This window comes from Suncus etruscus, chromosome 1 (assembly GCF_024139225.1).
Source record: "Suncus etruscus isolate mSunEtr1 chromosome 1, mSunEtr1.pri.cur, whole genome shotgun sequence".
NCBI classification, from domain to species: Eukaryota; Metazoa; Chordata; class Mammalia; order Eulipotyphla; family Soricidae; genus Suncus; species Suncus etruscus.
The window spans coordinates 110,610,688-110,632,966 of NC_064848.1; the positions used below are offsets into that span (position 1 = coordinate 110,610,688).

At 37.9% G+C, this 22,279-nt stretch overlaps 1 protein-coding gene across 2 annotated transcripts in view; it reads left to right on the forward strand.

Annotated features, from left to right (window-relative positions):
• The window catches only part of MAGI2 (membrane associated guanylate kinase, WW and PDZ domain containing 2), a 1,487,205-nt gene that overhangs the window by 1,186,562 nt on the left and 278,364 nt on the right, over window positions 1-22,279 (forward strand). For both annotated transcript variants that reach the window (XM_049783101.1, XM_049783109.1), the window contains 2 exons: window positions 11,045-11,166; window positions 13,242-13,424. In XM_049783101.1, coding sequence (XP_049639058.1) covers window positions 11,045-11,166; window positions 13,242-13,424 — 305 coding nt within the window. The remainder of the gene's footprint in view (window positions 1-11,044; window positions 11,167-13,241; window positions 13,425-22,279) is intronic.

Consider the following 22,279-nt stretch of genomic DNA (forward strand, 5'->3'; position numbering starts at 1 on the left):
TAACTGCACTCACCACTCTTTGTGGTGAGCTTCATATTGTGAGCTGGACCTTCCAGCCCTCATTTCTATTGATTGTCTCTGAGAATTATTACAAAAGTGTCTTTTATTTTTCTTAAACCCATAGATGAATGAGACTATTCTCTGTCTATCTCTCTTCCTCTGACTTACCACTCAGCATAATAGATTCTTGTACATTCATGTATAGGAAAATTTTATGACTTCATCTCTCCCGACAACTGCATAATATTCCATTGTGTATATGTACCACTTTTTCTTTAGCCATTCATCTGTTGAAGAGCACCTTGGTTGTTCCAGAGACTGGCTATTGTAAATAGTGCTGCAATGAATATAGGTGAACAGACAATTTCTCAAAGAAGAAATACAAATGGCCAAAAGGCACATAAAAATGCTCCATATCACTAATCATCAGGGAAATATAAATCAAAACAACAATGAGGTACCATCTCACTCCACAGAGACTGTCACATATCACAGGAATGTAATTTAGATCAAGTCACTTGATACTCAATCATGAATGATAATTTCATCTCTTTTAAAATAGTATTAAGTATTGAGATAAAGGCTTTACAATACATGCACAAGGCCCAATGTTCAAACCCTGGTACCACATGTTCCCTCCAGTACAAGCAGGTGTAGCAATTGTATTTTCTTTTTTTTTTTTAATAATATGATTTTTATTTTGATCATAGTGACTTACATATTGTTGACAATAATATTTTAGGTATATATTTACATAAAATCAGGGGGGATTCCCATCCCTAAATTGTCCTCCCTACTCCTCCGTTTTTGTCCTACCTCCCATTTCCTCTTCCCTCACCTCCAGGGCGTCTAGAATATGTGGTCCCCTCTGTATCTAACCCACTACTTAGTAGTCTTGCATCAGTTTGGTCTTGATGCCTCCCTTATTTCCCCCTCTAAGTGGGGGCAGGGCTAGCTAGTTCAAGTTGCGTGGTTTTGCCTGAAAAAGAGAAAATAAATAAATTGGGGGTAAGAGTCTAATACCCCGAAAATGGGCTGAATCCTTCTAGAGGTTCTCATCATCGATTTGGGAAATGAATGAGAAAAAGAAGGTGAAACACTCCACCAGTACCAAAAGAAGTGTCAAATATCCAGTGAGGACTCCAGCTATATCGATAAGCACCACAAAAGAAACAGATAAAAAACAAAACAAAACAAAACAAACAAAAAACAAAAACAAACAAAAAAACACGCCGTGGTCTTGAAATAAGAAACATGGCATAGCACATATCAAATGAAAAGAAAGGAAGAGAAAAAAAAAATAAGGATAATTGGGGACAACAATTTCAATAATCACATCCAAACAGAGAAATCGACCAAAATAGCTAGGTAAATAAAAATAATAATAACAATAATAAATGAAGGTTATATATATATATATAACCTTCATTTATTATTGTTATTATTATTATATAAATAAATGTCCAAGGTTTTGTGTTTTTTGTATTTTTGGTTTTTTCCCTCCTGCCCTGGCACAGTAAATATTGGGGTCATTCGAAAAGGAATTCACTTGCCCTATGCGATATGGGGTTTCTCCGTCCTTGGAGTATACTGTCATGGGATCAGCTCTAGTCTTTGCTCAGGATCATTACTCTTCCGGTGGTGGGTGTTTTTTTTTTTTTTTTTTTTTTGATGTGTGGAAGACTTCTGCTCTGTCCAGGGTGATACAATCAGAGCTCTGTGTTTAGAGGTCTCAGTATCTATACAGATCCTGAGGTGGGACTTATGGTGAGGTCAGTCTTTGTGAATGTAGAGGTTCTGTTACCTCAGTGCCATTTTAATCCATCTTCTGTGGTTGGTGATCTTGGTCTTTGCCCTGAACCTAGGATGGCACCTAGGATAGCGTCTTTCTTTGTGCTTCCAGAAGCCCCTTTCCGTTACAATTGTCTCTGCCGGACCTTTGGGACTGGGGATCATGCTTATTGTGCAGGTTTTAGTTCAAACCCTAGACTAGGGCTTTTTTATTGGTCCCAAGATGTATACAGTCTGGTCGTGGTTCTAGTATCCAGTCATCTGTAAATCACGATCTTGGCTTTTGGACCTACCAAAGGGTGCCACATCTTCTGGTTTTGTCTTGTCGTTAGCTGGTGAGGTAGGCTAAACTGCTCTAAGGTCAAGTTGTTCACATTTTCCTCATTGTCGGGATATCATGTTAGAGCTGGCCCTTGTTGTTGACCCTGCAGTAATAAGGCTGTCCCAGATGGAGTTTGTTTCTTGCAGCTGTTGTGAAGAGCTGTGCCGTTTCTATGTCTGGGATCCAGGGTTCAAGGCTGGTTGAATGGTATCTAATCACCTGAGGTCTAAGTTGATTCCACATGACATATTTTCAAGGTAGGAGATAACCCTGTATTGTAAACAACTATGACTTCCCATCTCTAGTAGATAAGAGCTCTTTTTTTTATATATGTAAGAGTTCCCCTTTATTTAGTGTGCCTTTGCAGAGGGAAGTGGTGCTCCATTATATTGTCGGTGTATTTGGGTTGGACAGAGTGGGTAACCGAAATAGGTCGCATACCCAAAAACGATTTAAAAAAAAAAAAAAAGGAAATAAAAGTGTAGTGCCCACAAATGTATATGTAGGGCAAACATTTAACAAAATAAAAAAGAAATAAAAAAAGAAATAAAATGAGTTAGCGAAGTTTTTAAAGGACCAAAGTGGTGCAAAAGACTACTTTACATTTGGGGGAGAACAGGTAAAGAGGTGGTGTATTACAGGTCTTATGCCTATGTTGAAAGTACGGTTTTTCCCGTTGTCTTTTGGATTTTTCTTGTGGTGTGTGGGTTCCCAGGCATCTTCCAATCACACCCCCTGACCTTCTTCAGATTGGTAAAAATTTGCGGCAGGGAAGTCTTGGAGGAGTTCTTGCATTGGGGATACTATTGGACCTAAGTCTGGTTTCAGGAAACAGTCCACGTTAGGGGGAGATGGTAGGGAGGGTCTCGTAGCATGAGTCCACAGGGAAGTTGGCTGTCTTTTCTTGCAGGAGACGAGGTGTGGGTTTGGCTGGGTGTCCCCTCGCCTGGGTGCTGGGTACTGGTTCGTTGGGTAGGAGGTTGATCTTGGTGCCTAAAAGATTAAGGACTAAGGGTGGAGAGTTTTAATATGGTGGGAGATCTGGATGGGATTGAGGGGTGATGGGATAGTTGGATTTCCGGGGGGGAGAAAGGGGAAGGTATATGGGAGGGGTATGAAGGAAGAGAAAAAAGAAAATACCGTAGAAAGAAAGGGAGAAGAGAAAGGGGAAAAAGTAAAGAGAAGAATAGTAGAGAAAAAAAGAAAAAAGTAGCGAGAAGAAGGGAGAGAATAGCAAGGGAATGCTGGTTTGGTTGAATGTGTTCGATGACTAGAACCTGTAGTTTTAGGTCTGTACGTCGCAGGTACTGCATTGGTGGTCTGACTGGTCCCGTGCTTCAATTCCTAAAAGAAGGTTTAACCTAGAGATAAAGTGTATGTTAAAGAGTTTTCTCGTGGCCATCTCGTAGTGCAATCAAGGTATGGTATCTCGTGTGGTATCCCGAGTTGCCATCTTAGTTAGTACGCCCTTTGTATCTAAGGGTGCCTGTGGACAGAAAATCTGAGAGGTTATTTAAAATATAGCAAGGTAAAGGTATTAAAACGTAGTGTTGTGGTATGTTGCCATTGCAGTCCGTGATTTCCCGTGGTGTTCTATACTTGTGTTCCAGTTTACGATCTCTAAGGGATTATTGTGGGCTTTTGTTGTGGGAGTCTGATTACATACCTGTTCTCTCTATGTTTCTGTTTCTGTTGTTGCTGTTTTCTTTGTGGTATAATGTGCAGTCAAGAGTTTGCGTTATTCCTTTTTCATGTATTTTGGACACTGCTCCCACGTATATGTTGACTATTACAGTGTTCGGAGTTTCTACCCTGTTAAGCCCTGTTGTATGATTGTTAGGTATTAGTTGTGTGTAAAATATATGTTCTAGGTGTTTCAGAATAGTGCTACCATTCTGTGTTTATCTTTTGTCTTCTGACTTACTTCGTTTAACATAACATGATCTAGGTCCATCCACGTTGCTGCAAAGTCTGTGATTGTATCGTTTCCAACTGCCATGTAATATTCCATTGTGTATATGTACCACATCTTGATGATCCATTCATCCGTTGTTGGACATCTAGGTTGGTTCCAAGATTTGGCTATTATACTGAGTGCTGCGATAAATAGTGGGGTGCATACGTATTTTGGAATGAATGTCCTTCCATCTTGTGGGTATATGCCTAGGAGAGCAATTGCTGGGTCAAATGGCAGCTCAATTCTGAGTTCTTTGAGCACTCTCCAGACTTTCCTCCATAGGTGTTGGACTAGGGGACATTCCCACCAGCAGTGGATGAGAGTTCCTTTCATACCGCATCCCCGCCAACAAAGGTTGTTTCCATTATTTTTGATGTGAGCCATCCTCACTAGTGTAAGGTGGTATCTCATTGTTGTCTTGATTTGGATCTCCCTGATGATGAGTGAAGGTGAGCATGTTTTCATGTGTTTGTTGGCCATCCTTCTGTCTTCCTCAGAGAAGTGTCTATTCATTTCATCTTCCCATTTTTTATAGCTTTGTTTGGTTTTGGGGGGCTCAGCTTTCTGAGTGCTTTGTATGTTCTAGATATCAGCCCTTTATCTGATATGTCGAGTGAAAAGATTTTTTCCCATTCTGTTAGCTGTCTTCTTGCGTTAAGTAGGGTTTCTTTTGCCATGCAGAAGCTTTTTAGTTTGATGTAGTCCCACTTGTTTATATTTGATGCTAACGTTCTTGCCATTGGTGCTCCATTCTCAAAGACCTTTTTGATATATAGGTCTTCGAGTGTTCTGCCTATTTTATTCTCGATAAACTTTATGGATTCGGGTCTGATTTCAAGGTCTTTGATCCATTTTGAGTTGATTTTTGTATAAGGAGTAAGGTATGGGTTGATTTTCACTTTCGTACATGTGGTTTTCCAGTTGTACCAACACCATTTGTTGAATAGGCTCTCCTTGCTCCACGTCAGATTCTTGCCTCTTTTATCAAATATTAGTTGGCTATATACCTGGGGGTTTATGTCTGGAAATTCTGTTCTGACCCACTGGTCTGAGGTCCTGTCTCTGTTCCAGTACCATGCTGTTTTGATTACTATGGCTTTATAGTATAGTTTCAGGTTAGGTAAGGAGATGCCTCCCAGCTTCTTGTTTTTCAGTATTTGTTTGGCTATCCTGGGTCTTTTGTGGTTCCAGATGAATTTTGTGAATGCTTGTTCTAATTCTTTAAAGAATTGTGTCTGGATTTGGATAGGGATTGCATTAAATCTATATAGGAGTTTGGGTAGGATAGTCATTTTGATTATGTTTATTCTACCTATCCATGAGCATGGGATGTTCTTCCATTTCTTTAGATCGTCTTCAATTTCTTTCTGAAGTGTTTTGAAGTTTCCCTGGTATAGGTCTTTCACTTCTCTTGTAAGGTTGATTCCTAGATATTTGATATTTTTTGAAACTATCTTAAATGGTATTGTATTTTTAATCTCTCTCTCCTCAACTTCATTGTTTGTATATAGAAACGCTACTGTCTTTTGTGTATTGACTTTGTAACCAGCCACTTTGCTGTATTGATTAATTGTTTCTAGGAGTTTTACTGTGGTCTCTTTAGGGTTTTTGATGTATATCATCATATCGTCGGCAAATAGAGATAGCTTGTGTTCCTCTTTCCCGATTTGAATTCCTTTGATTTCCTTCTCTTGTCGGATTGCTATTGCTAGGACTTCTAAGGTTATATTGAATAAAAGTGGAGAGAGTGGACAGTCTTGCCTAGTTCCTGATCTTAGTGAGAATGCTTCTAGTTTCTCACCATTGAGTATAATGTTGGCTGTAGGCTTTTCATATATGGCTGTAACTATCTTGAGGAAGGTTCCTTCTAATCCTATTTTGCTGAGTGTCTTTAACATGAAAGGATGTTGGATTTTGTCAAACGCCTTCTCTGCATCGATTGATATGATCATGTGGTTTTTGTCCTTCATGTTGTTGATGTGGTGTATAATGTTGATTGACTTGCGTATGTTGAACCAACCTTGCATTCCTGGGATGAATCCCACTTGATCGTGATGTATGATCTTTCTGATGAAGTGCTGGATTCGTTTTGCTAATATTTTATTGAGTATCTTTGCATCTATGTTCATTAGTGAGATTGGTCTGTAGTTTTCTTTTTTGGTGGTGTCTTTGCCTTCTTTGGGAATGAGTGTGATATTAGCCTCATAAAAGGAGTTGGGGAGGATTCCTGTTTTTTCTATGGTTTGGAAGAGCCTATGGAAAAGTGGTAGTAACTCTTCCTGAAATGTTTGATAGAATTCACCTGTAAATCCATCTGGGCCTGGGCTTTTGTTCTTAGGGAGTTTTTTAATTACATCTTCAATTTCCTCTGAGGTGATTGGTCTGTTTAGGATTTCTATATCTTCCTTTTCCAGTCTTGGAAGAGGGTGTTTTTCCAAGAATCTATTGATTTCTACTGGGTTCTCTAGCCTAGTTGAGTATAGTTGTTCATAATATGATCTCATGATATGTTGTATTTCTTGGGGTTCTGTTGTAATATCTCCCCTTTCATTTGTGATCCTACTGATTTGGGTGTTTTCCCTCTTTTTTTTTGGTGAGTTTTGCCAGTGGTTTGTCTATCTTGTTTATTTTTTCGAAAAACCAACTCCTGGTCTCATTGATTTTTTGTATTGTTTTCTTAGTTTCTATGTTGTTTATTTCTGCTCTGGTTTTTATTATTTCTTGCCTTCTGGATGTGGTTGGATTTCTCTGTTGCTGTTGTTCCAATTCTTTGAGGTGATCTTTTAAACTGTTGGTTTTGTTATTTTCCTGTTTCTTGACATAGGCCTGTATTGCTATGAGTTTCCCCCTAATTACTGCTTTTGCTGTGTCCCATAAATTTTGACATGTTGTCTCTTCATTGTCATTTGTCTCAAGGAATCTTTTTATTTCTTCCTTGAGTTGTTCTTTGATCCAGCTATTGTTGAGCAGCATGTTGTTTAATCTCCAGGTATTAGTTTTTCTCCATTGCTTCTTCTTGACCTCAATTTTGAGCTCTGTTGCATAGTGATCTGAGAGGGTACTTCTAATGATCCTTACCTTTGTGGTCTTATATAGGTTGGCTTTGAATCCTAAGACATGGTCTATTCTGGAAAAGGTTCCATGTGGGCTTGAGAAGAATGTGTATTCTGCTTTCTGGGGGTGAAGGGCTCTATATAAGTCTATTAGCCCTAAATCTTCTAATTTTTCATTCAGAGCTCTTATTTCTTTGCTATTTTTCTGTTTGGTGGATCTGTCCAGTGGTGATAGTGGAGTATTGAGGTCCCCTACTATTATCACATTTCCCTTCATGTGTTTCTCCAGGTTTGCCAGTAGTTGCCTCACATATTTTGCTGGCTCTACATTAGGTGCATAGATATTGACCAGGGTTAGTGTTTCTTGATCTATTGTTCCCCTGATCAGTAAGTAGTGACCCTCTGTGTCTCTGATCACTTTCTTGAGGTTGAATGCAATTTGGTCTGATATAAGAATGGCTGTCCCTGCTCTTTTTTGTTTTCCATTGGCCTGAATAATTACTTTCCAACCTTTTATTCTAAGCCTGTGCCTATCCTGCATCTGTAGGTGTGTTTCTTGCAGACAGCAGAAGTCCGGTTTATTTTTCCTAATCCAGTTCTCTACTATGTGTCTTTTAATTGGAGAGTTTAGTCCGTTAACATTTAGGGAGATTATTGAGAGAGAGGATTGTTGTGTAGTTGTGTTGTGTAGGGTGGTTTTTGTTACAATCGGGGGTTTGGATTGTGTAATTCGTCTTTGAGTAAGTCGCTTAGGATCAGTTTTGTTTGCACAAATAGTTCAAATTCGTTCTTGTTTGAGAATGTTTTTAGTCTATCCTCCCATATGAATGTAAGTTTTGCTGGGTATTGGACCCTAGGTTGGAAATTTCTTTCGTTCAGTCGTTTAAATATGTCATTCCACTGTCTTCTTGCTTGAATTATTTCGAATGGGAGATCTGGTTTGATTCTTGTGTCCCTACCTTGGTACTTGAGGTTTCTTTTCTTCCTTATTGCTTTAAGGAGTTCCTCTTTCTCTTTGTTTTTTGCCAATTGGATTACCATGTGTCTTGGTGTTTGTTTATTAGGGTCTATCTTATTGGGAACTCTTTTTACTTCCTGTATTGGCATTGCAGTTTCCTTCCAGAGGGTGGGGAAGTTCTCCGCTATTATCTCTCTGACTACTTGTTCTTCCCCTTTCCCTATTTCCTCTCCTTCTGGTATACCCACAATTCTTAGATTGTTTCTTTTGTCCTTGTTCATTAGATACTGGACTTTTCCTTCCAGTGCTTTGCCTTTTATTTCTTTGTTGGTTTCTTGATCGTTTTTTGTTTGCAGTTTTCCTTCGAGTTCTTCAATGTGTTTCTCCAATTCTGTGTTTCTGCTTGTAAGGCTTGTTACTTTGTCTTTTAATTCCTTCACTTCTTTTTGTATGGAATCTCTCATGTTCTTTAACATTTCTTCTTTAATTTGGCTGATTCGTTCATCCATAGATTTCTTATACTCGATAGCTAGGGTTTCTCTCAATTCTTTTATTAATTCTTGCATTTCCTTCTTCATGGCTGCTTTTAGGTCTTCATCGCGTGGATCTGTGTGTTTTGGTGGGCTTGGAAGCTTGCAAGGGTTTGTCACCATATCTCCAGATATTAGTGATCTCCTTGATTTACGCATATTTCTTTGTATTTAATGGTGTGTTTTAGAGTGCTGTGCTTCTAATTTTCACCTGTTTTGATCCCCTGTGGTGTGGGAGTGGGTTCCCTCCCTGAGGGTGGTTCTAGAGGGACTTTTGGGTGAACTCGCTGAGGTTTGGATCCTCCTGTACTCTTTATGTGGCCTGGTTAGTTGTTTTCCCCTTTTGTTGGCAGCTAGTACTGGCCCTTTCCTGACCACAGTGGTGGGGGGCACTGTTTCTCCTCTCCTCTTTCTCCTCTACTACTTGGAAGTCAGTCTTCCTCTTTATTCCTGTCAGCAGGTGTAGTTCCGCTTCTGGCCACACTGGCTGCGGGCGCTGTTGAGCCTGACTCTCTGTTCCCTCCCTTATCTGGGGGTCAATGAAGCTCTGCTCCTCCGAGTTTCCGTGGAAGAAATTCCCCCAGTCAAGCCCCCCCCCCCGGTAGCTGCTCTCAGCACTTGGGGGGTCTCAGCTCCACTCTGGGGCTCGGGGCTAGGTTGCTCTAGGTTACCTAAAGGTCCAGGGGGCAGGCCCAAGCTCACCTAGTCTATTCGTCCCACCTGTCCCAGCGGGGCAGGTGACTCCGGCCCACTAGGTACTAGGGAATTCCCTCCTCTGTCTACGCTCGGGTCGGGTGGGGTGAACTCTGGGGCCTGGAAATTGAGGCAATGGTTGGTGTGGTCTCTGTGCCAACAATCTGGCCTGTGCGGTGTTCTCCGAGTCCCGGCGGGGACAGGAGCAGGGGTACCTACACCCCGGTTTGGAGCGGCTCTGGCCTCTGCAGTCTACCGCAGTCTATGGGGGGGGGGGGTCGCGCCCAAGGTGGCGGACGCGGATGCCTCCGGTCCTCCACGTGTGGGCGCCCCAGGAGAATGCACTCACCCTGGGCGCCGCGGGGTCAGGAGCTGGGTTCCCTACTCCCGGGTTTGGAGCGGTTCTGGTCTCTGGAGTCTATGGGGGGGGGGGGTCGCGCGCAGGATGCCTCCGGTCCTCCACGTGTGGGCGCCCCAGGAGAATGCACTCACCCTGGGCGCCGCGGGGTCAGGAGCTGGGTTCCCTACTCCCGGGTTTGGAGCGGTTCTGGTCTCTGGAGTCTATGGGGGGGGGGGTCGCGCGCAAGGTGGCGGACGCGGATGCCTCCGGTCCTCCACGTGTGGGCGCCCCAGGAGAATGCACTCACCCTGGGCACCGCGGGGTCAGGAGCTGGATTCCCTCAGCAATTTTATTTTCTAAACACAACTAGCAGTGGCTCCAATACAAACAAAAGGTAAATAAAATAGGGATAATTAGAATTCAAGGTGGTTCCTATGAGGGTTAATTAAGGACATTTATATGTAATACTTAGTTAAATATGTATTCAATTTTAACCTCTCTCCCCGTCATGTTTTAGTACCACAGTTGTGGTTCTGTATGTAGTAAATTCATATATATGCTAGTTTGCTAACGAGTCATCATCTGCTATAGAATGATAGTTCTATCACATAGTTCCTCCACAGGATTACTGTGACCTACCCTTTATCCATAAGAATTTCATCAAGAATTCTTAAGTTCTATGATTGTTTGATTCACCAGTCCAACCATGCTGTTCTGATATCTATGAGTTGAAGTCTTGATCTTTAAGTTTTGCTTATCTGTTTTGTTTTGTTTTGGCCAAAGGATTGCTTGAGACCACACCTAGCTACACTTGGGGCTTATTCCTGGCTCTATGTTTAGTCTGATGAGGCTCATGATGTGATATTCATGATTCAAATTGGGACCAACTGCTTGTAGAACAGTGCTTTGCCCACTCTGCTCTCTCTCTCCAGTCCTGCCATCTCATTCTTTGGTTTATGAATATTGACTTCTGATTGATCTCAGCATTAGCCATCTTATATAGTAGTTTAGAACTTCCAGAAACATCATCCTGCATTTCAGCTCTTCCATCTAGTGTGTGGTTCCTGTATGTAATCAGTTGATTTAATTTATACTTATTTGCAGAACTTAGATGGCTCTCTCTTCTTCACCATTCAGTATAGATTGATAAACCATTTAGCATGTCAAACGTATCTCTGATCATCTGGTCCATAGAGAAATCCTCATTATAGTTTGGGGTGGAAAGTGGCTCGTGTACCTATACTAGAATATTTTAGTATGGACTGTGCTGAGGCCAGTCCCAGTAAGGTTTGCCTTTTATCCCTGTAGGACTTTGATCATCTACTCTACAGGAACTCTACATATGTTCTCTTAAACTACTCTGCCCTACTGTGATCCTAATTTGAAATTTTATTTTTCAGCCACATAAATAGAAGAACCCAGTTTGAAAACCCTGTCCTGGAAGCAAAAAGGAAGCTACAGCAACATAACATGCCCCACACAGAACTTGGACCAAAGCCTCTGCAGGCCCCAGCTTTCAGAGGTGTGTAACCAGGCAAGGTGATAAGTTTCCAAAGGAAAATGTCCTGTTAGTAGCTGGCACAAAAAGTCTTTAACTCAGATAGGTTCCAATAGTTGATTTGCATTTCTCAAAGTCCTCCTCTATTAGCTTTAGCGGGGTGTTTTTCTATGTTCATGTGTTTAGCAAACTAGAACTTAAGATAAAGTCCTGGGCTGTAGTTTAGAGGAAGATATCACATTTTGTGCATGACAGGTGAATGAAATTTCCCAGTGTTGTTTCAAACTACATAGAAATAATTTTATCCTCTAAAGAGAAAACCCAAGTATGAAGCTTGTTCTCCTTTGTGACAGTAGGCAGTGCCTCATCGACGTTACCTAGGCCCAAATCTGCCCGCCTGCCCACAGGGCCCGGGAGGTCACACAGCGTGAACGACTTGTCTTTCTATTGGCGCGGCCACGCGGGGAGACCCTGGTGGTTGGGTATGTCCCAGGATGCTCGTGGCCCTTAATCACACGTTGAGTCACGTAGTGGGATGAGATCTGCACAAACTTCTCACATTTTCTTAGGCTCTTACTTACGTGGACCCATTGCCACTATAGCACAATTATGTTGTAAAGGTCACCCAACCAAGTGTCTATCAGAGATAACCATTTCTTACACAAAGGATTAACCTGTCAGATAATCATGGACTCTTTTCATTTCTATCTTAAAAACGAGAAATGTAGAAACAGAATTCTTGTGTTCAAGTTTCAATCAAAGTTGGGGCCAGAGCGGTGGCACAAGCGGTAGGGCATCTGCCTTACACGTGCTAACCTAGGACAGACTGCAGTTGGATCCCCCCTGGCATCCCATATGGTTCCCCAAGCCAGGAGTGATTCCTAAGTGCATAGCCAGGAGTAACCCCTGAGCATCACTGAGTGTGGCCCAAAAACAAACAAACAAACAAAAAACACAAAAACAAGTTTCAATCAAAGAATATGTGGCCTGTAAGTAGACAAAGTATATATGTCTACTATATCACCCAAAATCATAACAGTAAAAGTTTTTACCAAGTGTCTAACTAAATTGAAGCATATAGTTTGTTAGAAATACCATACCTTATCACTCAAAATGTAACAACTAAATATCTATACACATATTTTTATAAATATATATTACATAATTCAGTTAGCATTTAAGGATATCAGTTTATTTCCTACTGTACCCATTATTTTAAAATCATTTCATATACTTATATGCTTATTACAGCTGAAAAAAATATTGTAGTGCAAATGAGGAGGCCAATAGTTTATCAATAATCTATCAACATATTGTTAGAAAACATAGTACCTTTACTTTCATAATTGTGCTTAGACATAGTGGCTTGCCTTTTGCTCACATTTTAGCATAACTTAAACACTGTTGGAACAGTAGAAACTGATTATCTGATTATCTTCCTAGCCACTCACAGTATAAGCAAAAGTTGACTTAGTCCCACATCCAGGTACTCCTTCCTAATAAGTTAAATTGTAATATATAGTCACATTTTATGTTTCTATTATTTTTAAAACAAACTGTACAAAAAGCCAATTTCAAGGGCCATGACATAGCTCAATGATATAGCATTTGATTTTCATGTGTGAGGACCTTGCATTCAATTGCTAGAACCAGAAAAATAAAATTGTTTAAATATATTTAAAACCTGTTTCATTTCTCTAATTCTGTCCCTTCAAAATGGTGTGGATCTGGCCACTCACTTGTACCTCATTCCTGGTCTCTCTCAAAACCAGGGGAACATTTCCAAAGGTATCAGGATGGTGGCACTCCTTTATCTGAAGGCTCTCACAATTGATTAAGTCCCTTTAATACCAAAAAGGAAAACAAGAAGCTACTTAAGTGAATGGGGCTTTCCAAAACAAAATGAGTTTTTACCTTACCCTGGATGTTTGGGACTTCCCTCTGTTTATACTAAGTATTAAAGGTTTAATGCAACTCTTACTTCTCTTTTCTATAGTAGATCCCACATTCACTCCCATGATGACTGCTTGGTAACTGGCTGTCTCTTGTATGAGAACTAAATAGCTTTTTCTTCTTTTGGCTTACATTGTCCAATGTAGAAAAACCACTTTTTACCCGGGACGCATCCCAGCTGAAGGGTACATTTCTCAGCACCACCCTTAAAAAGAGCAACATGGGCTTTGGATTTACTATCATTGGTGGAGATGAGCCTGATGAGTTTCTGCAGGTGAAAAGTGTCATTCCCGATGGGCCTGCAGCGCAGGATGGAAAAATGGAAACAGGTAAGTTCCTGAAAGTTTTAGATACTTTAGGACACATCACTTTATTCTAAATCAACCATAAGGAGCTATTTTCTATGTTTTTAATTTTAAAACCAAGAGTCACTAAAAAAAAAACCCCATAAATTATATTTATGAATATCTATTTGAAGATTTCTGGAAATAGTTTTATATATCACTTTTGTCTCATTCTTTTAGACTGTACATTCTGTTTGCTGGATTCAGTGTACTCCTGAGATTGACACTTTTCCAATTTATTTCTAAAATGCCTTCTCAGGGATGTAGTTAAATTTCATACTTTTCTAGTTTATATTCAGCCATTCATATTTTAAAATCTGTATTACTCTTACAGTATTCTTAGGCTAAATTGCCCAGGTTAGATATTTAAATATGTATGACCATCTCATAGAGAAAAATGTTAAGTTATTTATCTTTGTACATTCTCATACAAAGTTTTAATATATTAGTTTTTTTCTCGAGTCCTTAGAAATTAATTTTCATAGGTAATTACTGGGCTATCTATGCAAATTATAATCTAATTTAACATGGAAATACAGGGACAAGTTGTAAAAATAAAAATGATCTTGATGTTTTATACAGAAAGGGAGAAAAGTAATGACCTAACTGATTTTGCAGTCTAATTTTAAGTTCTCCTTACTGGTCTGTGACCTTGGATTAGTCCTATAAATTATAAATACTTGTTTCTTTGTATGGAAAAAAATGAAAATTAAACTTGACCTTGTTTGCTTGAAATGCTGATTCATGGTGCAATTTGTGGTATTACTTTTAAAATGTCTTGAATCCAGCATTATAAAATGCAATATCTGTATCTCCAAAGAAATTTAACACCATTTTACATTTTTCACAAATTTTATTTGATTTATAAAATAACCATCATGAAGTTAATAGATCCTAAAATATATACATGAATTAGGGAACAGTTTTTTTAAAATGTTATATTATTTATTTGGTTTGCATTTGTTAACTATTGTCCCATTATTTTTTAAGTGACTTATATCTGAAGTTATAAATTGAAGTTGAAAGTGTCAATACATGGCAAACATTATACTAACTATCATGGATGCAAAATTAACAAATATGTTTTCAAAATTCTTACACGTTAGGCATAATTATTGCAATATTAAGGAATATTTACATCAATACGCTAATACAAATATGTGTAAATTCAGAAATAATATAGCAAAAAAGGAAATGAAAAACTTTATAGAAAATATGGTGCCAGAAATTTGAATAGTGAATAGACCTTTGCCGATTGAACAAGAGAAGAGAACTACTGAAAGATGAAATAAGATATGCAAAGGCAGAGCAGTGTAGAAAGAACTAGAAAATCATTCATATACCATCACTGTGTGTTAGTATTTCTCTTCCAGTGTATTAGAATCATTTATTTTGTTACACATGCTAACAAATGATATAGTACTATATCATCAAATAAAAAACAATGAACTCATTCCAATATATAAAGTCTTTCTCATATAATTTTTTATTGATTAGGCACATGAATTTATTCCATGACTGCTGTTTTCTTTACTTGTCTCTCTCTAGGGCCTGAAATAGTGCCAGATAAATAGCAGGTGCTCAATAAGTACTTGTTGGATGGATGCATGGATGGATGGATGGATTGATGGATGGATGGATGGATGGATGAATACTCTTAGAAAGTAAGAAGTAAAATTTGATTTGACTGAATTCTACTTATAGTATAGCATAGTTAATGCCAGTTGAACCAGCAACTTACATCAAAGCAAAAACAAATCAATTTAGCATATTGCAGATAAAATTTAAAATAAAAATGCATGTGAGTGATAAATTTCTTTTGTAATTATTTCATATAAAAATAAACTTCAAATTTTATAAAACTGTAGTATAATAGATGTAAACAGTAATTGTAATCTAAATTGAAGCTTTTTTTATTTGATGTTGAAATAAATATGAACATTTTTTATCAATTTTTCTAACTCTAGAATGAGAATTTTCTAGTTCTAATTAGGCAAAGAGATGTCAACAAGTTTATATGAACATGAAGGAATTTCCGCTCTCCAAAAGTTGACTTAGGAGCCTCCATTATAAAAACAGAATGGAATGGAAATTCCTCTTTCCCAGACAGCACTGACTCCTGGGAAGGAAAAAAAAAAAAAAACTAGAGAACATGAGAATATTGTGTCCCTGGCTCCATTCTGATGACTGATTAAGCCAATAATGAATGATCCTATTATCTTTTTAGAGGAGATTATCATAGTAGCCAGTATTGACTTCTGATTAAAAAATGTGCTACAAGTCTCTGCAATCATTTTGAAGGCACCAGAAATTCCAGTAAAATTCTTCAAACTACTTTAAAAATCAAGATTGATATAATTTTGCTCATACAGAAACTATAGGGTCTAAGAGTCATTTATCTAATTTATTTTAGCAAAAATGCTTTATTTGTTTACACGATGTTTTATGTTTTTCCTAGGTCAATTTTTGATCAAAGCTTGTTGTTTTAATAAATATGAGAGAGAAAAGTTTAATTATCTTCAAAGTTCTATAAATGGGGATTGAATTAGGAGGTGACTGTTAGCTTTTATTTGCCTTAACATTTATCCTTACATTTTTTTCTAGTAAAGTAATAAGAAACAATCTTAGAGTCCAACAGCCTAACATTCCATTGTTCCTTGAAATTCTCCATTTGAAAACTGCCATACTATTTTTAAACTCCTTTTAGGTTTTATACTTATATTTTATACTTATTTAATACTCATTTTAAGTTTAGATTGTTAGAGTTTAGGTCTCTTAATTCCATTATTGTTGACTTTGGCTTGGATATTTATTTCTTTCCTTTTTTATTTCACCTATGAACCTAAAACCACTTGACTCTTGCCCCCACTCATACTTGTAATTTTTCCCACTACCTACTTTTATGGAAAAATGAAGAATTATGAGCTAGAACAGTTATTTATGTCCAAAGTTCTATGAAAAAGATGGGAGCCCCAACCTAACAGATTTTTTTAAGTGGCAGTTTTTTGCATAGGCGAAACAAAATTTGAAGAAAATAGAAAGAATAAACCTTGGGCCTATAAAAAGAGCATTCCTACCCATGAGTCATTGTGCCATAAGGCGAACTACAGTCTCCAGATGTACTAAATTGTCAAATCCCAAGGTCTTTCTTCATGGTCCCAGGAAAAGTTCTCCTTAATCATGGTTGTCACAGTCAGGCTTCAGTAATTAGAGATCTCAGTTTTTGCACAGATCCTATGTTGAAAGGTGTCACAGAGCATCTTTTAGCAAGGTAGGGAAACCCACCCTGAAAGCAGATTGTTGCTGTTTCCAAGTCATTAGGGTGTCATAAGAACCTCCCCTGGAGCAAGTTGGTGCCAGGGTAGTATTAGGGCCTTCTGCAGTAAAAGTTCGATGTCTGGTGCTGGTGCAGAAAACAGTGCTAGTTCAAAGATGGGATAGAAGGTTCAGGGTGAATGGCTGATGTCCAATCTACTGAAGCCTAGGTCAAGCCACTAGGACACATGTTCAGGATAAAAGGCCCCTGCACTAAAAAATTTATTTCATATTCCTACTAGATAAGAACTTCTTTTTATGCATAAGATTTCCCCCATTTTAATATATCTATGCAAAATGGAACAATGCCACAGGATACTACTGGTGCATATGGGAGTAAAAATAACAACCTAAACAATCCTTATTACCTGGTTCTAACATAAACTCAGAACCCAAGAGAAACTTATCTACTAGAATTTTCTACTAAACAAAACCCAAAAAAAAAGGTGGGGAACACTATATGTACATAAGAAAATAAGAAAATATACATTAAGAATTGTACCTATTAAAGAAATATACCTGGGCCTGGAGAGATAGCACAGCAGCGTTTGCCTTGCAAGCAGCCGATCCAGGACCAAAGGTGGTTGGTTGGAATCCCGGTGTCCCATATGGTCCCCCGTGCCTGCCAGGATCTATTTCTGAGCAGGCAGCCAGGAGTAACCCCTGAGCACCTCTGGGTGTGGCCCAAAAACCAAAAAAAAAAAAAAAGTAATATACCTAAGGAAATAGATGAAGGAAATATAGTATTTAAGTCTTTTAAAATAGTCTTGGGTAGGGAATAAAATCCGGAACACATCTTCAGTCTGTAACATGGTCTTGTGGGGTCTGAAGAACAGAAGAAAAAACAAAACGACTCGGAGCAGTTATGGATCAGGAAATGTCCTCCAGCCGAGGAATGAGCAACAGGCTACAGCAAAGGGAGGTGGAAGAAAGGGACTACTGAGAGTAAATCAGCAGAAGCAGTGGCAGCAGCTTCTTCCCAGGCCAAAGAAAGATGGGCTGGGAGGTTATCCTTTAACTTTCGGGGCTAGTTGGGAGTGGGGTTGGGGGAGACTATTCTAGTTCCTGAGAAGTTAAGAACTGAGGGTAATATGGGGTAAAGTAGGGAGAAATAACAAATCGGTGAAAGACCAAAAAGATAAAAAAGGATTTGTAATGTGGTAAGCCAAGGAGAGTAAAAAGAAAGGGTTAAATATAACAGGAAGGATGCCTATATACAGCACAGACAGTCATTATTTACAAAATCGATGGAATTAGACTGATATAGAGGTGGTCTCCACACACACACACACACACACACACACACACACACACACACACACATTCACACACACACACTTACACACAAAGAGAATGAAGATCAATCCATAGGTTGCATTTGAAATACTGACCCAGGTGGCATGGTTCAGAGTGCTTAAAAAATAAAAAGGCAGCAGTTTAGATAGAAAGTTTTTCCAATTCCTAGAAAACTTATCATTGGTAAAGATAAACTTTGCTGGAAAACAAAAGGCTTTCCTGGTTAGATTGTAAATAGTACATTATTTTTAAAAATCCTAGTTTTCAAGTCTAGAATACTAAATATTATGGTAGAGAGAAATGTAAAATGAGTCCACATTATGAAGTATTGTCTAATGGGTCTTGAGCATCCTGGTTCCTTTCCTGAGAGCAAACTGGCAATATTGATATTATGCTATAATAATAAGTTAATTTGAATTAAAAATCAATTGCAAAAACATACTCAATAAATGAACAGTGTAATTAGAGTCTATGGAATGAAGTTGCCTATTTTAGTGTTATCTGTAGATATAATCAATTATAAATCATATTAGCAGGCATAATCATATGGAAAATTAGTAGATTAAAATATTTGTGGACTCTTTAGTATTCGATGTATACCTTCATGTCATCTGCAAATAAAGATAATTTGACTTTCTTCCAATTTTGATTCCTTTTATTTCCTTCTTTCATCTAATTGTTATTGCTAGGACTTCTAATTCTATGTTGCCTAGTGTCTGACCTTAATGAAAATACTTTCAGTTTTATGCCATTAAAGATAATGTTGACTGTGGGCTTTTTATAGATAGCTATCACTATCTTGAAAAAGATCTCTTCTATACTTATTTTTCTGAGCTTATTCATCATGAATGGATGTTGAATCTTGTCAAATGTTTTCTCTGCATTAATTTATATGATCATGTGGTATTTATCCTTCCTTTTATTGACATGGTGTATGGTATTGATTGATTTGCTTATATTGAACAAAATTTGTATCCATGGAATGAAACTCGACTTGGTCATGATGTATAATCTTTTTGATGTGTTGTTCAATTTGGTTTGCTAAGATTTGGGGGCTGGAGAGATAGCATGGAGATAGGGCATTTGCCTTGCATGCAGAAGGATGGTGGTTCGAATCCTGGCATCCCATATGGTCCCCCAAGCCTGCCAGGAGCGATTTCTGAGCATAGAGCCAGGAGTAACTGAGCACTGCTAGTGTGACCCAAAACAAAACAAAAATTTTTGCATCAATGCTCATTAATAAGATTTATCTTTAGTTTTTGTTCTTGGTAGTATCTCTGTCAGCTTTGGGTATGAAAATGCTAATAGCTTCAAAGAAGGTATTAGGGAATATTCTGTTTTTTTTGTTTTGTTTTGATTTTTCAGTATTTTTGAAGAGCCTAAGGACCAAAGGTAGTAACTCTTCTCTGAATGTTTGATAAAATTCACCTGTGAACTTGTCTACTCCTGGAATTTTATTTTGGGGAGTTTTTTAAATTACTGTTTCAATTTCTTTACCTGTGACTGTTCTGTTTAGGCTTTCTACCTCCTCTTCATTCAGTATTAAGGGACGATATTTTGCCCTAAATCTGTCCATTTCTTCTAGATTTTCTAGTTTAACTGAATTCAGTTGTTTATAATAAAATCTCATGATGTCTTGGGTTACTTGGGATTCTGTTGTAATCTCTCCCCTTTCTTTTATAATTCAATTTTTTGAGTATTTTCCCTTTTGTTCCTTGTGAGTCATCTTGCCAGTGGTTTGTCTATCTTATTTATTCTTTAAAATTTTTTTCTTTGTTTCTATATTTCTTTCTATATTGTTGATTTTATCTTTTTTTTCTTCTGCTGTGTCTGTGTTCCTTTGCTGTTGGTTTTCAGATATTTAAGGTGTTTCTTTAAGTAGTTGACTTTGTCTTTTTTTTTCTTTCCCAATGTATTATTATGAGTTTTTCCCTAATTACTGCCTTTGCTATGTCCCCTAGATTTTGGCAGTTTGCTTTTTCATCATTATTAATCTCAAGGAATCTCTTTATTTCTTCTTTGATTTCTTCTTCCATCCAGTTGTTGTTGAGCAACATAGTGTTTAATTTCCAGGTGTTCTTATTCTCTGCATCTTCTTTTTACAATCAATCTTTATCTCTGTGGCATTGTGGTCTCAATTTGTGACTTTATGTAACTTAGACTGTGTCCTAAAATGAGGTCTATCCTAGAGAAGATTCCATGTGCACTCGAGAAGAATTATATTCACCTTTTTAGAATGCAAAGCCCTGTACATATCTATTAGTTATAGTTCTTCTAGTTTCTCATTTAGGGCTCTTATGTCTTTGGTAGTGTTCTGCTTAGTGGATCTGTCTAGTGGTGATAATGGTGTGTTGAAATCTCCCACTACTATCATGTTTCCTTCCATCCATATGTTTCTCTAAGATGGTGAGCAAAAGTCTTAAATATTTTCTGACTCTACATTTGGTGCACAAATCCTGAAATTTTAAGTTTGTTTTAAAATGCCAGAATCAGATGGCTGGGTTTTGTTTCCTGATCCAACCCAATTACTCTGCACCTTTTGATGGGGGAGGGTTTAGTTCACAGACCTTTAAGGAAACTATCAACAGAAGAAGTTGTGTCAATATATTGTGTAGGGTTCTTGCTGTTATAATTGGGTATTTGGCATATATTATTGGTCTTTGAGTAATTCATTTCGAGTAAGTTTGGTTAGTGCAAGTATTGAGTTCTTTTTTGTCCAAAAATGTTTTAAATTCTCCCTCTCACATCAATGAGAGTTTTGCTGGGTATTGGACTTTAGGTTGAAAGTTTCTTCTAATCAATAGTTCGCATATATCATTTCACTCTATTTTTTGCTGAAATTGCTTCAAATTAAAAATCTGGCTTTAATCTTAAGTTATTTCCTTTATACTTAAAGTTTTACAGAGTCCATCTTTCTCTTTGTCTTTTAACATTTAGATTACTATATGTCTCAGTGTTGTTCTGGTAGGGTCTATATTGTTTGGCACTCTTTTTGCCTCTTGAATTTATAAAGCAGCCTCCTTCAATAGAGTGGGAAATTTTTCTGCTACTATCTCTTACTACTTTCTCTTCCCTTTTCCTCTTTTCCTCTCCTTCTGGTATTCCTATAATTTGGATATTATTGTAATTTGAATATTTGGATATTATTGTCTTTGTTCATTAATACCTTACATTTTCTTCCATTGTTTTGTCTCTTTTTTATTTTTTGACTTCCCTGTCACTGCTAACTTGTATTTTGTCTTCCAGTTCTTCTATGTGATTCTCAACCTGTGTAATTCTCTGCTATGGCTTGTTAACTTGTTTTTTAGTTTTTTAAATTCCATTTGTATGATTCTCTCATCTTCTGAAGGAGTTCTTTGAGTTCATTGACTTATCCACCTATGGACATCTTAATTAAATAGCTTAATTTAAAGGAAGCAGGCTAGTACCTCCTTGATTTCTGTTACTAAATTTTAAGTGTTGATTTTAGATCTTTATCTATGAGACTCAGACGTTTTGGTGAACTCAGAATTTTCTTGGATTTCTCTCCATGTCCCCAAATGCAGGTGTCTTCCTTAGTTTCCCTATTTTCTTTGCATTTGATGGGTTGGAATGCTCAAGTTTCAGGGAGTATGAAGAAATGGTCTATTTATTGAACTGACTGTATAATATGTGGCTAGAGGCATATCTGCTTTAGAGGTTATTTTCCTAAACAGGGAGGTTATCTAACTATGATAAAAAAATCTTGCAAACTAATCCATTGGTTTGTTCAACTGAGTTTTGTGCTATAAATGTTCTAAAAGAAGGAAGTTCTTTTAGTTCAATCTGCCTGGAAATATCTAATATAAATTCACATTTATGTATTCATAAAAGTATTCATGCATTTACACAGTTTGGAAGAGAAGTGCTGATGGGTGGAGGGGCCCTCTCTATGCACACACACTAACCTGAAAAGCAGCACAGACACTAGGAGAACCCCAGCAGGCAATGGGACTCAGAAGCTGGCTCTAATTAGGGGAGGAGAAGGAGATAAAAAGAAGCTGGCTCTAATTCATGTTTCAATTGTCTTGACTTACAGTTTGGGGCATGACAATATTTGCATCTTTTTAGAAATAAAGACTTAGATCTTATGTATCCTCTTTGCCCTCCTATATTCTACCCATTTTAATGATATTTCCACCACTTTTGCATTATGTGTAGTGTTCACTGCCCCCCAGTGGTGTTATGCCATTCATAATCCCCCTCACTAA